General features: G+C 32.1%; 1 protein-coding gene across 2 annotated transcripts in view; it reads right to left on the bottom strand.

Moving 5' to 3' along the window:
- Nucleotides 1-14,672, bottom strand: part of MAP3K21 (mitogen-activated protein kinase kinase kinase 21) — a 59,831-nt gene that overhangs the window by 20,424 nt on the left and 24,735 nt on the right. For both annotated transcript variants that reach the window (XM_074262418.1, XM_074262419.1), the window contains exons 3-4: nt 2,005-2,153; nt 1,040-1,215 (exon numbers count right to left, since the gene is read on the bottom strand). In XM_074262418.1, the coding sequence (XP_074118519.1) occupies nt 1,040-1,215; nt 2,005-2,153 (325 nt within the window). The remainder of the gene's footprint in view (nt 1-1,039; nt 1,216-2,004; nt 2,154-14,672) is intronic.

Here is a 14,672-nt window from a genome sequence, read left to right as displayed (position 1 = left end):
ATGAAATAAATTTCCTACTGTTCTGTGGTCTAGATTTTATACTAATATATAAATCAGAGACTTCTTAACATACTGGCCTTTTTTTGGGGGGTGGTAAAATTTGAGTTTCTTCATTTCATTGAGATGAAAGTACAAGGGCCACTCATGGACCTAGTAAGTGCTATCATGACTGTTATGGGACCATTGACCTCTGTTTCCAACACAGAGTTAATTTTTTCATACCACCTCCTCTCCTGCAGGTTCACCATAGTAATGCCAAACTTAATACTGCACATCCAATTAGCCTAGCTCACTGAAGCTCAGAGCTGCCAAGCTCAGGATTTCCATCAGTCTTACCTTCCCAATAGCAGGGACCATAGATGTGTCCTACTATGTCTGTCATAAATACAGCTTTGAACTCACTTAACTAGAGGAACAACCAATAAATACTGATCCATGGAATGCATAAATATAATGGGAAAATCAACTTCATTTTCTTGCTTTTAAAAATCCCAATTATTTAACATAGTCCTGAAAAGAATAATCATGTCATCCTGCATTTTTCTTTGCAGAAATGAGGAGAGGAAGGAGTCAGGGAAGGAGAGAGAGGGACAGAGAGAGAGAGAGGGAAGAAAGATTGGAACACGAAGGTGATACCCCCCAAAAAAACCAAGATCAACCAAAATTTCAACAAAAAATTAATAAAGAATAACACAAGCCAGCATTTATATTAAAACATTATAAATTTTATGCTATTTCCCCACTTAAACATCTATTCTGATTGAGAAATTAGACTAAAGCTAACTTCCCCAATGTCTTTTCTTTGTTCTTTTAATTTCTTATCTTCTATTGTGTTTATTTTTCTTCCATACCATATATTGATTAATCACATTGCATTTCAAAATTAACATGTACTGGGTAAAGATATTTTGCATGAAAACAATTATCAATAAAATTTTCTAGGATTATTGTGTGTCAAAATTAATGAAAGTTATCAGTTTGTTATTTTCTTAGAAATTTAAAACATATATTCCATTATCAGAAAATTGATTCTACTTACCTTTTCCTTAGTTCTCAATTCATCAAACATTTGCTGAATTTCTAGTTTCCAGTCATCTTGCATAGAATGGAAGGACTCTTGAGGCATTTCAGTCATAACTGCCCCTTCAATGGCAGTCAGCTGTTCAAGAATTAAAGCAAATGACGGCCGGATGTGTGGATCTTGCTCCCAGCATTCTAGAATAAATCAGAATGACATAAATTCCATAGTTTGAAAAAATTCAGTTTATTTACAAGATTACTCTGATATTTCAGAACTGAAGGCTTAATTACCAATTTAACTAAAATGTTTTCAATGTAATACTGAATCACTAATATTGCTATCAATACTAACCCATTTGATAATTTCCTGCCTAAAACAAAAATAATTAATTTTGCACAGTGCTATTTGGTAGTGATGTTACTATAATTTATTGAAAGATAGAGGACTTTCATGCCATAAAACTAATTTTTGAAATTTAACCATCCAAGTCACTATGATACAAATAATGTTGTATGAACCCAAACAAAAAAATGGAAGTTCTACAACCATGAAGGAAATCTTTAAGAAATAAATCACTTAACAGGTCCCTGGCTAAAAAGTGTTAGGTAATTACAAAAAGGGAAAGGATCAAATGACCTACATTATGCTAAGATTGTTGAGATTTTAAAGCAGTTTTTTGATCCTTAGGAGAAATTTAAATTATAGATTTGAGTATATCCATATTGTATTAGAATTCTATGTCTAATTTATCTAGATTTATCAATAAAATATTTTTATATAACAATCAATGATATGGCTAGATTTTTTAAAGGATAGTTTCCTAAAGATATTATATTTTGTATCAAAAAGTAGAAAATAATTGCTATATGCTTACTACCATTAAACTAAATCTAAACCACAGATTTCCTAACAACAACAAAATCTAATGAGCTATTTTCATTGTACCCACAAATACACAAGACACAGAAGCTGCAAAGAAATACCTTTCATTAGTTTAGCAAATGGCTCAGGACAGGTAGATGGAATTGGTAAAGTGAGCTTATTGACAGCTACTCCATAAGCCACAGCAAGGCCATCAATGCCACGATAGGGAACTTCTCCTGTAAGCAGTTCCCACAGCAACACTCCGTAACTACAAAGCAAATTTTAACATGTAGATTAAAATAAAAGAATTAAATGGTGTCTTCCCAATATCGATACAAAATTGGTAACCATTCCCTTTCTTTGGCTAATCTTCAATTTCTTCTTATCCATTGCTTTTACCACTGCTGCTTAGAAACACATTCAGGTTTCCTGCATCTTAGAACAAAGATTCCCAAACCTTTCCTTAATCCTACAATTCCCTTAAATGTTATCCAAAATGTCTCCATCTTTTCACAACCAATCACAACCAAAGATTGTTTCTAAAAACAAACAAAAAAACAAATATACTTCTTTGCTCCACTTCCTTGCTTCTCATTCACTTTCAGACCCTTTTAATCTAAATTACTTTCTTCTCCTGCTATAATAGCTCTCTTCAAAAATCTTTTTATGGCTCCCTATTGCTTCTAGGATTAATACAAACTATTTTGCTTAGAAGTTAGCCCTTTATAATCCAAGTCTGGCTTACTTTTCCAGGGTGGAAACTGCTTTTCACAAACTATACTTTAGCCAAATGGTTCCACTCAATGTTCCTCTATTCATAAAAAATATGGCATCTCCACCGTTGTGCCTTTGCACAGGTTGTCTCTCATACCTAGAATGGATTTCTTCCTCACTTCTCTTTCACAAGAATAGTTCCCTTCATAATTTAGCTCAACTACCTCCTCTTAGAAGAAGCCTTTCCTGATCCCTTTAGCAACTAATCCCTATCTTCCAAAAATTATATTTTTATTAACTTTTATTGACTTAGAAAACCACATATGTTTACATATACATATATAAATAAGTATTATTACTACTACTTCAAGATATTAAAAACAGGAAAATATTCTATTATTTTAAAAAAAAAATTTGGTTACTCATGTACATTCATTAAAAAAATGTTTTCTTATGAATTATGTTGGGAGAGAAAAATCACAACAAAAGATGAGAAAAAAACAGAAGACAAAAAAGAGGTAAAAAATAGTGAACATAGTATGTGCAGATTTATATTCAGTCTCCATATTTTGTTCTCTGAATGCAGATGGTGTTTTCCATCCAAAGTTTATTGGGATTGCTGTGGATCACTGAACTGTTAAGAACCAAGTCTTTCATAATTGATCATCGTACAGTCTTACTATCACTGCATACAATGCATTCCTGGTTCTACTTGTTTTGTTCAACATTAGTTCATATAACTCTTTCCAGGCTTTTCTAAAATGAGCTTGTTCATAATTTTTTATAGAACAACAATATTCCATTATCTTCACATACCATTCCCTAGCTGATGGGTATCTACTCATTTTCCAGTTATTTGCCACTACACAAAGAGCTACTACAAACATTTTTGTACATGTGTGTGCTTTTCGCTCCTCTATGATTTCCTTGAGATACTGACCCAGTAATAATAATGCTGGACCACAAGGATGCACAGTTTTGTAGCACAGTGGACACAGTAGGCATTATTACATTCTAATCTGATTTGAGATATACTCAGAAATGATATAGGCCACATGTCACTCAGGAGCCATATGCCTGATCTTTCTGGTCTAGGCAGAGTTGAACACATAGTTCTATGTGAAATATTTTAGGAAGGATATAATAAGCTAAAAAGAATGTCTAAAGGAGGACAAGCAGGATAATAAAGAGCCTCAAGCTCATACCAGCACTACTGATCCTTATCCTAAAGAAAATGAAATTTGGGCAATGGTAGCTGTCTTCAAGTATTTAAAAGGCCATCTTGAGGAAAGGAAACTACAGTTGTTCTGCCTGGCTACAATGGACAAAACCAGAAGCAATGAGTAGAAGTAAGCAGAAGTTGCAAAGAAGCAAATTTAGGACTGTACTAACAAATGGTTTGATACAAAAGACGAATGACCTTTCTTTTTTTTTTTTTTTTTTTTAACATTTTTTTTTATTTTATATATATATATATATATATATATATTTTATAATATTATCCCTTGTATTCATTTTTCCAATTTACCCCCCCCTCCCTCTATTCCCTCCCCCCGACGACAGGCAATACCATACATTTTACATGTGTTACAATATAGTCTAGGTACAATACATGTGTGCGAATATCATTTTCTTGTTGCACAATAAACATTAGAATCCGAAGGTACATGCAACCTGGGCAGACAGATATTAGTGCTAACAATTTTCATTCCCCTCCCAGTGTTTCTTCTCTGGGTGCAGCTACCCCTGTCCATCATTGATCAACTGGAAGTGAGTTGGATCTTCTTTATGTTGAAGATTTCCACTTCCATCAGAATACATCCCCATACAGTATTGTTGTTGAAGTGTACAGTGATCTTCTGGTTCTGCTCATTTCACTCAGCATCAGTTGATTTAAGTCTCTCCAGGCCTCTCTATATTCCTCCTGCTGGTCATTTCTTACCGAGCAATAATATTCCATAACCTTCATATACCACAATTTACCCAACCATTCTCCAACTGATGGACATCCATTCATCTTCCAGTTTCTAGCTACAACAAAAAGAGCTGCCACAAACATTTTGGCACATATATGTCTCTTTCCGCTCTTTAGTATTTCTTTGGGATATAATCCCAGTAGTAGCGCTGCTGGGTCAAAGGGTATGCACAGTTTGATAACTTTTTGGGCATAATTCCAGATTGCTCTCCAGAATGGCTGGATTCTTTCACAACTCCACCAACAATGTATTAGTGTCCCAATTTCCCCACATCCCCTCCAACATTTGTCATTATTTGTTCCTGTCCGAATGACCTTTCTTAATGAGGAACTGAATTCCCTATCACAGGAAGTTTTTCAAAACTTTACTTGTATTATGAATTTAATTATCCACTTACACAAGTATTGCAATAAAAACAACCAACTAAAAGAGTTATATTATACTACTAACTTCTAAATCTTAATCAAAATTGAACAAAGTAGCAACAAAATTGTTTTTGTCTCCTAAATTTCTTTTTTTCTTTGCTTTTTCCTGTATATGTTATAATGCTTGACACTCTTCTTTCTTCCTTTTTATTTTTTTCTTTTGGCATTTCCTAATTCATTTTTGCCTTTTCCTCTTTTGTAACAAAAAGGACCAAAACACTGACCACACACAAAAATCTTGTTCAGGCAAAAGATAAGCTGGATATGCCAAGATTCTCTTCCAGATTGACAACATTCTCTTCCAGATTAGACTTAAGAATTCTCTTTAAAAGATAATGAAAAACACTGGAGGGGATGGGAGAAAATGGGGACACTAATAAATCATTGGTAGAGTTGTGAACTGATCTAACCATTCTGGAGAACAATTTGGAACTATGCCCAAAGGGCAGTGAAATTAGACACATCCTTTGATCCAGCTGAGCCACTACTGGGTCTCTATCCCAAAGAAATCATAAAAGAAGGTAAAGGTCCCCATGTACAAAAATGTTTGTAGCAGCTCTTTTGTGGTGATGAGGAAATGGAAATGGAGTGGATGCCCATCAGTTTGGGAATAGGTAAATGAATTACGGTATATTAATGTAATGAAATGCTATTGTTCTATAAGAAATGAGGGACAACCTGATTTCAGAAAAGCCTGGAAAGATTTACATAAACTGATCCTGAGTGAAGTCAGCAGAACCAGGAAAAACCATTGTGTAATGATCAACTATGATTGACTTAGCTCTTCTCAGCAATAAACTCATCCAAGACAATTCCAATAGACTGGATGAAAAAGGCCTTCTGCAACCAGAGAAAGAACTATGGAGACAGAATGTGGATTGAAGCACACTATTTTCACCTATTTTTGTTACTGTTATCTTATGGTTTTACCTTTTTGATAACACTTCTTTCTTAACATAACTCATGGAAATATGTTAAAAACTGTATACATATAATCTGTATCAGTTTGCTTGCTATCTTGGGGAGGGGAATGTTGAAAACCATCTTTAATTGTGGAAAAATAGGATACCATTAATTTTTTTTAAAGTGGAAAAAAAAAAAAAAAAAAGAGTTCCCTTAAAATCCTGAGATTCTGTGGTGGAGTAGTAGTGCCAGAGATAGAGAAGAGAGAAGGAGATAAGAAAGTGATAATTCTTAGAGATTTTTTTTTTTTCCCCTTAGAAGTTTGACTATAAAAGGGTGGAGAGAGAATAGTAGTAAATATGTTTTTTAAGTATGAGAAAGATCTGGCTATGTAGGTAGCAACGAAGAAAACAGTATATAAGATATGCACATGAAAGATTGCTACAGAAAGACAAAATGACTGAAGGGGGGAGTCCCCAGAGAAGCTGGAAACAGATGGGATCAAGGGCAGAGGATTTGTCCTTAGCAAGAAAAGGTGTCAGTTCTTTGGTGGCTGAAACAAAAGAAAGGCATTTGGAAGATGATGTAGAGATATGGAATGAAACAAAGTCAGAGTTTATGATAGATGATTTTAAGTTTCTTAATAAATTAGGAAGTGAGGTTCTCAACTGAAAGGCAAGAAGTACAGTGGCATAGGGGACCTGAAGAGAGAAGATCAAACTTGCAAAACCACTGTATGAATCAGCCATGACCATATTAAAAGAATATTTCTATTTATGAAGTATTTTGGCTACAATGGCATTGTTCTCAAATAAAGTTCCAAGTTTGCTATTATATGTGGATATGTGATTCAAAATATCTATATAACTCTTCCAATTATTTTCCATTTCTGTTTCCTGGCCAATTCTTTAATTTTCCTTCCAGTTTCTATAAACCTCTTGTACACTGGACATAATGTATTAATTTTGAAGTAAAAATTTAAAAAGTGACAATGTACAGAATAATTATATTTGCCTCAGAAAACCTAAAATACCCATACTGACATGAATGTAAGCCACAGTACTAAAATGAAATGTCTTTGAAAGGGAAAAAAAAAAAAAAAAGCTACAGATAAACACTAAGAAAATATAAAATTTCCAAAGAACATATAATACCAATCAAAATGGTGGTGGCATATTCTAAAAACATTTTTTCAACTGCAATGAAGAAAATATTTAATTTTTTTTGGTGTTTATCTGTAGTTTTTCCCCTTTGTTTTGATATCTCTTAATATTCTCTATTCAAGTCAGATTTGGGGACAAAGAACAGCCTAAATAAAAGAATATGATACATCTGAGCATGAAGAATATTAATACAGTTTTTAAAAATTCTAATGATGATCTATTTACTCCTGAGCTCTAGTACAACCTTTGATAAAGCCAGTCCTGATTTGTGATGCTGGCTGGGCAAGTCCCATAAGCTCTTAGTTTTCCAGGTCCATGGTATCAAATTACAATAGAAGGGGATCTCTGTGGGCAGCATATTGATTTAGAAAAAGCTAATGTGTGATTTTCTATGATGTAATGTATTTTTACTTATTGTGTTAAACACTTCCCAATTATATTTCAATCAGTTTCAGGTTGTAATTTGGACTTCTGACGTAAAGTTTGATATCTCTACTCTAGGCAACAATTCTCTAACACTTAAGTTGAAGAGAAGATGCTGAACGTCATACAAAAAGCAGTTTTGGCAACTGGGTGCTCCCTATACTAGTGAAATCACAGGTCCAGGTCCTGTTCCTAATCCCCAATTTGGAAACTGTATAAATAGGAAAGGAACTTAACACAGAGAAAATAATTAGGAAGATAATGCAATAGTCTAGGCAAAAAGAAATAGAGGTCTTAATTGTAGTAGTGGCCATGGGAGAAAACATCCAAAAGAGTGGAAGAAGAATCAATACAACTTGATAAATAGCTGAAAAGAAGATTAAAGACAAGAAGAGTCTTAGATGACTTCAACCTAATAGATTACAATTAGGGTGGTGGTCTTAACTGAAGAGGTCAGGAAGATCCTGAAGGGGTCACATCTCACCATTACAACGTTAACTCCCCTAAATTGTCTGATGTTTACCTTGGCACTCTAGGCACCCAGATCTATGTCTTTCACATAGTAGGTATATAAGCATTTATTTTGCTCAAGTGGAGTGAATTTCAGGATGAATCAGAACCATCTAGCAATCCAATTCAGACAAATCACCACTGATGATACAAACACAAAACCCATAGATAGAAATTCTCAAGTGCATCCAAAAGAAGGAAATGGAAATTTTATTACTGTAATTTTACCCCAAAAGAACCACTGGTAACAACAATCAGTTAAAAATCAAAAGTTCCATAGAAGGGGAGAATTAAAAATTTATTTCACTTGTTCTTATAAAAAACAAAAACAAGTTTGATAAGCTCTTTTCCTGCCCATCATGTTTCCCTTGAATAGTAACCTCACCATTCACATCCAGAGAAAGAACTGATGGAGTTTGAAGCATACTATTTTCATTATTTTTTTTCATGATTTTTCTCCTTATGGTCTGTTTCTTCTTTTATAATGTGATTGATGTGGAAATATGTCTTACATGATTTTGCATATAACCTAAATAAAATTACTTACTGCCTTAGGGAGAGGTGAGAAGAGAGAGAAAAGGAAAAAATTTGGAACTCAAAATTTAAACAAAAAGACTTAAAATTTGTCTTTACACATAATAGAGAAAAATAAAAATATTTAAAAAAGAGAACTGCCTCATTTGTTAAACAACATATACCTGCAGAATACCTCCAGACATCTCTTACAAAACTAGATAATTCTGAGACATAAATCCACTGAATTGGTACAAAATCAGTTTTGAGGAGGTAATTTTAAAGAATAAAGAAATAATCTATAATTTAATTTTAAATTAACTGTGTGGTTATAAAAGCTTAGTATGAGGATGCACATGAGAATATGAGAATTTTCATCTTCAAGGGGATTATTAAAGGTAGAATGTAAATGAGGTTGTTTAGTACCATAATGGACTATATTTAGAGCAGAGATCTCAAAATAAGGTTTATATTAGAATACTTTGTAGCTTCAGAATCTTTTATGGTTTAGTTCAAAGGAATAACCAGATAAATAATTTTTGTATGAAAAAAAAAATTGGATAGCATCCATTTATTTAAATTAGCATAAATTTAAAAACAAACAAGCAACTTGTTTGGAAGTATCCGGACAGAAGAATAGTGAGATAAGTAAATCTAACCCTACACTAAAGTTTTGCAACTGATGTAGTTAGTAATGAATTTCATATATAAAATACAGTTAGTGATAGATATATTAACTTTGTAGTTGAGTCAAACATCAAAAGAACAGTGAGGATTAAGAGATAATTACTTAACAATTCTATAGTGCTTTGATATTTCTAACTAAAAAGTGTGTAATAAGATTTAATTATATATTTTACTAGCTTTGAAGTAACAACTGATGCTTAGGTAAAATATGTTAATCTTCTAAGTCATTTAATAAATTGAAATTACAAAAATTAGAAAAACACGGAAATAATTTTGATCCTACTAAGGATCTAATAATTCTATTCTTAATGCCTATTAATATGGAAATGTTAGATGCATATTCATCTAAAATTGAGCTGTTCATATCCTTTGACTATCATTTGAGGAATGACTTGAATTCTTATAAATTTGACTCTGTTCTCTGTATTTATCAGACACTTGTTTCCATCTTTCTGCTTTCATTCTAATTTGGGAGCATTGCTTTTGTTTGTACAAAATCTTTTTAATTTTATATATAATCAAAATTATCCATTTTCCATCTAGTAATGTTTTCTATCTCTTCTTTGGTTAAAAAAAAAAAAAAAATTCTACCCTTTTCCACAGATCTGACGGATAAATTATTCTTTGCTTTTCTTATTTGCTGATGGTATCATCCTTTATGTCTAAATCATGTTCTAGTATCTCGTATATGTTGGCCTATACCTAAATTCTGCTATAGTATTTCAAGTTGTCCCAGCAGTTTTTGTCAAATAATGAGTTCTTATCCCAGAAATCTTTGGGTTTATCAAACAGTAGATTACTATAGTCATATATGATTATCTTGTGTACCTAATCTATTCCACTCATCCACCACTCTATTTCTTTACCAAAACCAAATAGCTTTGATGACTATTACTTTATAATCTAGTTAAAGAGCTGATAGTCACCTTCCTTTGCAACTTTTCCATTAATTTCTTTGATATTCTTATCTTTTGTTTTTCCAGATAAATTTTGTTATCATTTTTCCTAGATCTATAAAATAAATTTTTTGGAAATTTGATTGATATGAAATTGAATAAGCAAATTAATTTGGGCAGAATTTTTATTATATTGGCTCAGTCTATCTATTAGCAATTGATATTTTTCCAATTATTTACATCAGACTTTATTTGTTATGATAAGTGTTTTATAACTGTGTTCATATTGTTCCTAGATTTGTCATGATAGGTAGACTCCTTCCAGGCATACTGTGATTTCAAATGGAATTTCTCTTTCTGTCTCTTGCTACTGGGACTTGTAGGTGGTATGGAGAAATATTGAGGATTGACAATATAAAATAAATTTAAATTTATTTCATATTCCACAACTTTGCTAAACTTATTATTTATTTTAGCTAATTTTTTTTAGTTGATTCTCTGGGATTTTCTAAGCATACCATTATCTCATCTGCAAAGAGTAAGAGTACTATGTTGAGTAACAGTGGTGATAATGGGCACCCTTACTTCACGCCAACCTTGCAGGGAAGGCTTTTAGCTATCTTCAACACAGGTAAATGCTTACTGATGATTTCTAATAGTCACTGCTTATGATTTTAAAAACCCTCCTTCATTCCTATGCTCTCTAGTGTTTTTAATAGGAATGTGTGTTGTGTTCTGCCACAAACTTTTTCTGCATATTTTTACTTAAATGATTTCTGCTGATTTTGTATGGTTAATTATGCAGATAGTTTTCCTAAAATTGAATCAGCCTTTCTATTCCTAATATAAATACCATTTGATCATAGTATATGATCTTTGAGATATATTACTCTAGTCTCTCTTCTGGCATTTTATATGAATTTTTTTGCATTAATATTCACTGTGGAAATTTATATATAGTTTTCTTTATCTCTGTTAGCTCTTCCTAGTTTAGGTAAAGGCAGCACATTTTGCATTGTAAAAGGAATTTCGTAGGAATCCTTCTTTGCCTACTTTTCCAAGTAATTTATATGATATTGGAATTAATTGTTCTTTAAATATTTTGTAGAATTTACTTTGGAACTCATTTGGCTCTAGCAGTATTTTCTTAGAAAGTTCACTGATGGTTTATTCAATTTCTTTTCCTAAAAATTGCTTATGCATTCTGTTTCTTCTGTTAATTTGGACAATATATATTTTTGTAAATATCCATCAATTTCACTTAGATTATCAGATTTGTTGGCATGTAATTGGGCAAAATAGCTCCTAATAAGTGCATTAATTTCATCTTCATTGGTGGTAAATTCTCCCTTTTCATTTTTTAGTACTGGTAATTGAGTTTTCTTCTTTCTTTTTTAAATAAAATTAACCAATGGATTTTCTATCATTTTTCCCCCCATAAATCTAAATCCTACTTTTTATTTATTAGCTCAATAATTTTCTAACTCTCAGTTTTATTAATGGCATCTGTAGGATGCCATTTCAGGATTTCCAATTTGGTATTTAACTAGAGATTTTTATTATTTTTTCCAGTTTTTTTTTTGTTGTTTTTTTTTTTTTAGTTGACTTATCCAATTCACTGATCTGCTCTTTCTCTATTCTATGGCTGTGAGATTATAGAGATATAAAATTTCCCCTAAGTATTGCTTTGGCCTGTAACCCATAATTTTTGGTATGTTGTTTCACTGTTGTTATTTTTTTCTTTATGAACTCATTCATTGTTTATATAAATTGTTGTTTAACTTACTCTTCTTTAGAATTATTAACAATTTTTTCAACTGCCCTGTGTGGATTGTAATTTTTATTGCACTATAATTGGAAAAGGATGCATTTAATATTTCTACCTTTCTAGTGGTATTTCTGTCCTAATACATAATCAATTTCTGTGTAGCTGACATGTATTACTAATAAACTTTTTTTCAAAAGTCTATCATATCTAAGTTTTCTAAAATCCTATCCACACCTCTATAACTTTTTTCTTGTTTAGATTTATCTAAATCTGAGTGGGAAAAGTTGAGGTCCCCAACTAATATGGTTTTACTATTTTCTTCTATAACTTATTTAAATTCTTAAAAGATTTGGAGGCTAGTCCTTTTGTAGTGGCAAGGAACTAGAAACTGAGTGGATACCCATTAGCTGGGGAATTAGCTGAATATGTTATGGTATATGGACGTAATGGAATATTATTGTTCTATAAATGACAGTCAGGCTGATTTCAGAAAAGCCTGGAAAGATTTATTTAAATAGCAACAACAAGATTATGTGATGATTAACTGTGGGAGACTTGGCTCTTTTCAACAAAGAGGTGATTTAAAGTAATTCCAATAGACTTGTGATGGAAAGCTTCATCTGCATCCAGAGAAAAAACTATGGAGACTGAATGTGGATCAAAGCATATCACCTTTTGGTGTCTGCTTTTTCTTTCTCCTATTTTTTTTTTCCCTTTTGAGCTGATTTTTCTTGCATAGCATGAGGAATATGGAAATACATTTAGAAGAATTATACATGTTTAACCTATAATGGATTGCTTACTGTCTAGGGGAGGGGAAAACGGGAAAAGAGGGGAAAAAATTTGAAACACAAGGTTCTGCAAAAGTGAATGTTGAAAACTATCTTTACATGTATTTGGAAAAATAAAAAGTTATTATTTAAAAAAAAATTTGATAGCCTCAGACACTTAATTAATATTTTCTAGCTGGGTGACACTAGGCAAGTCACTTAACCCCAAATTCCTTGGCAAAAAACAATAAGAATAATAATAATGATAATTTGAATGTTATACTTCTTGGTGTTATCTATATTTACTATTGATCTTACTTCATTATCTATTGTATCTTTTAGCAAGATGTAGTTTCCAACTTCATTAATTTTTAATTAGATCTATTTTTGTTTTCACTTTGTCTGAAATTATGATTGCTACCCCTGTTGTTTTTTGTTTTGTTTTGTTTTTTAACCTCAGCTGAAGCACAAGAGTTTCTGCTCTAGACTCTCACTTTTATTTTGGAACTTCTGCCTCAAGTGTGTTTTTAATAAACAAGGCTGTGGTTTATAATCCACTCTTCTATCTGCTTTTGTTTTATAATTCATCCCATTGATATTCACAGTTATGATTATTAACTGTGTATTTCCCTCCATGATATTTTTACTCATATAGATCCTTCTTTGCTTTCACCCTGTCCCTACTTACCAGTGTTTTGCTTCTGACCATCATTTCTTCCAATCTGCTCTCTATTCTCCAAGGCCCTCAGTGACCTTTACTTATCTTAATCTCCTCCCCATTCTATTTAGTTAGAAGGTAAGACAGAGTTCCATACCTAACTGATTGTATGTGTTATTTACACTTTTAGGCAATCATAATAAAGTAAGATTAAAATGAGAGCCAATGTCCCACCTCCTACCTTCTTCTCTAATCATTCTTTCACACCTATTCATGTGAGATAATTTTCCCCATTCTCCCTCTACTTGCCTTCAGTTCCCAGTTTAGTCTCCTTTTTTGCCCCTTAATTATTTTTTAAAAGGAAGAATATTATCCCAAAGTTACATTATATCTACACATTTTGTCTATAGATACTCCTAACTGCAAATACTAATATAGTTCTTAAGAGTTACAAGTTTCATCTTCCCATGTAGTGATGCAAACATTTTAACCATATTAAATTCCTTATCTTTTCTCTTCCCTTTTTACCATTTTATGCTTCTCTTGAGTCTCATATTTGAAAATCAAAAAAATTTTAAATGGTATTTTATTTTTTTCTAATTATCTGTCGACAATTGTTAGTATTCACTTTTTTAAAATTTTGAGTTCCAAATTTTTTCTTCCTCCCCTCTCCTCTGCTCTTTCAAAAATAGTAGGCAATTTGATATAGGTTATTATATATATATGCTATCACTTAAAACATATTTCCATATTAATCACAGTTGTGAAAGAAGAAACATAATAAAAGAAAAACATGAAAAAAAATAAAATAAGCATAAAAAGTATGCTTTCACTTGCATTCAGAGCTCCTCAGTTCTTTATCTGGATATGGATAGCATTTTTCCTTCCTGAATCTTTTGTATTTGTCCTAGATCATTGTGTTGCTGAATCATTCACAGGTGATTATCACACAATGTTGCTGAAACTGCACAATGTTTTCAGAGTTCTGCTCATTTCACTTTGCGTCAATTCGTACAAGTCTTTCCTGTTTTTTCTGAAATCTGCCTGTTCATTTCTTATTACATAATAGTATTCCATTATATTCATATAACACAGATTTTTTAGCCATTTCCCAATTGATGGGCATCCCTTCAGTTTCCAATACTTTGCCACCATGAAAAGAGTTATTATAAATATTTTTGCAAATGTAGTCATTTGATGACCTCTTTGGGATACTGACTTGTATTGTTGCATTGTTGGCTCAAAGAGTATACATAGTTTGGTTGTCCTTTGGGCAAATTTTCAAAATGTTTTCCAGAATGGCTCAATCACTTCATAGTTCCATCAGCAAGGCATTAGTGTCCCAATTTTCCCATATCTCTATTATCATTTTTCCTTTTTT

This window comes from Sminthopsis crassicaudata, chromosome 4 (genome assembly GCF_048593235.1).
Source record: "Sminthopsis crassicaudata isolate SCR6 chromosome 4, ASM4859323v1, whole genome shotgun sequence".
Taxonomy (NCBI): Eukaryota; Metazoa; Chordata; class Mammalia; order Dasyuromorphia; family Dasyuridae; genus Sminthopsis; species Sminthopsis crassicaudata.
The sequence above is the reverse complement of the archived record's forward strand: the minus strand, read 5'-3'. Positions and strand labels throughout refer to the sequence as shown.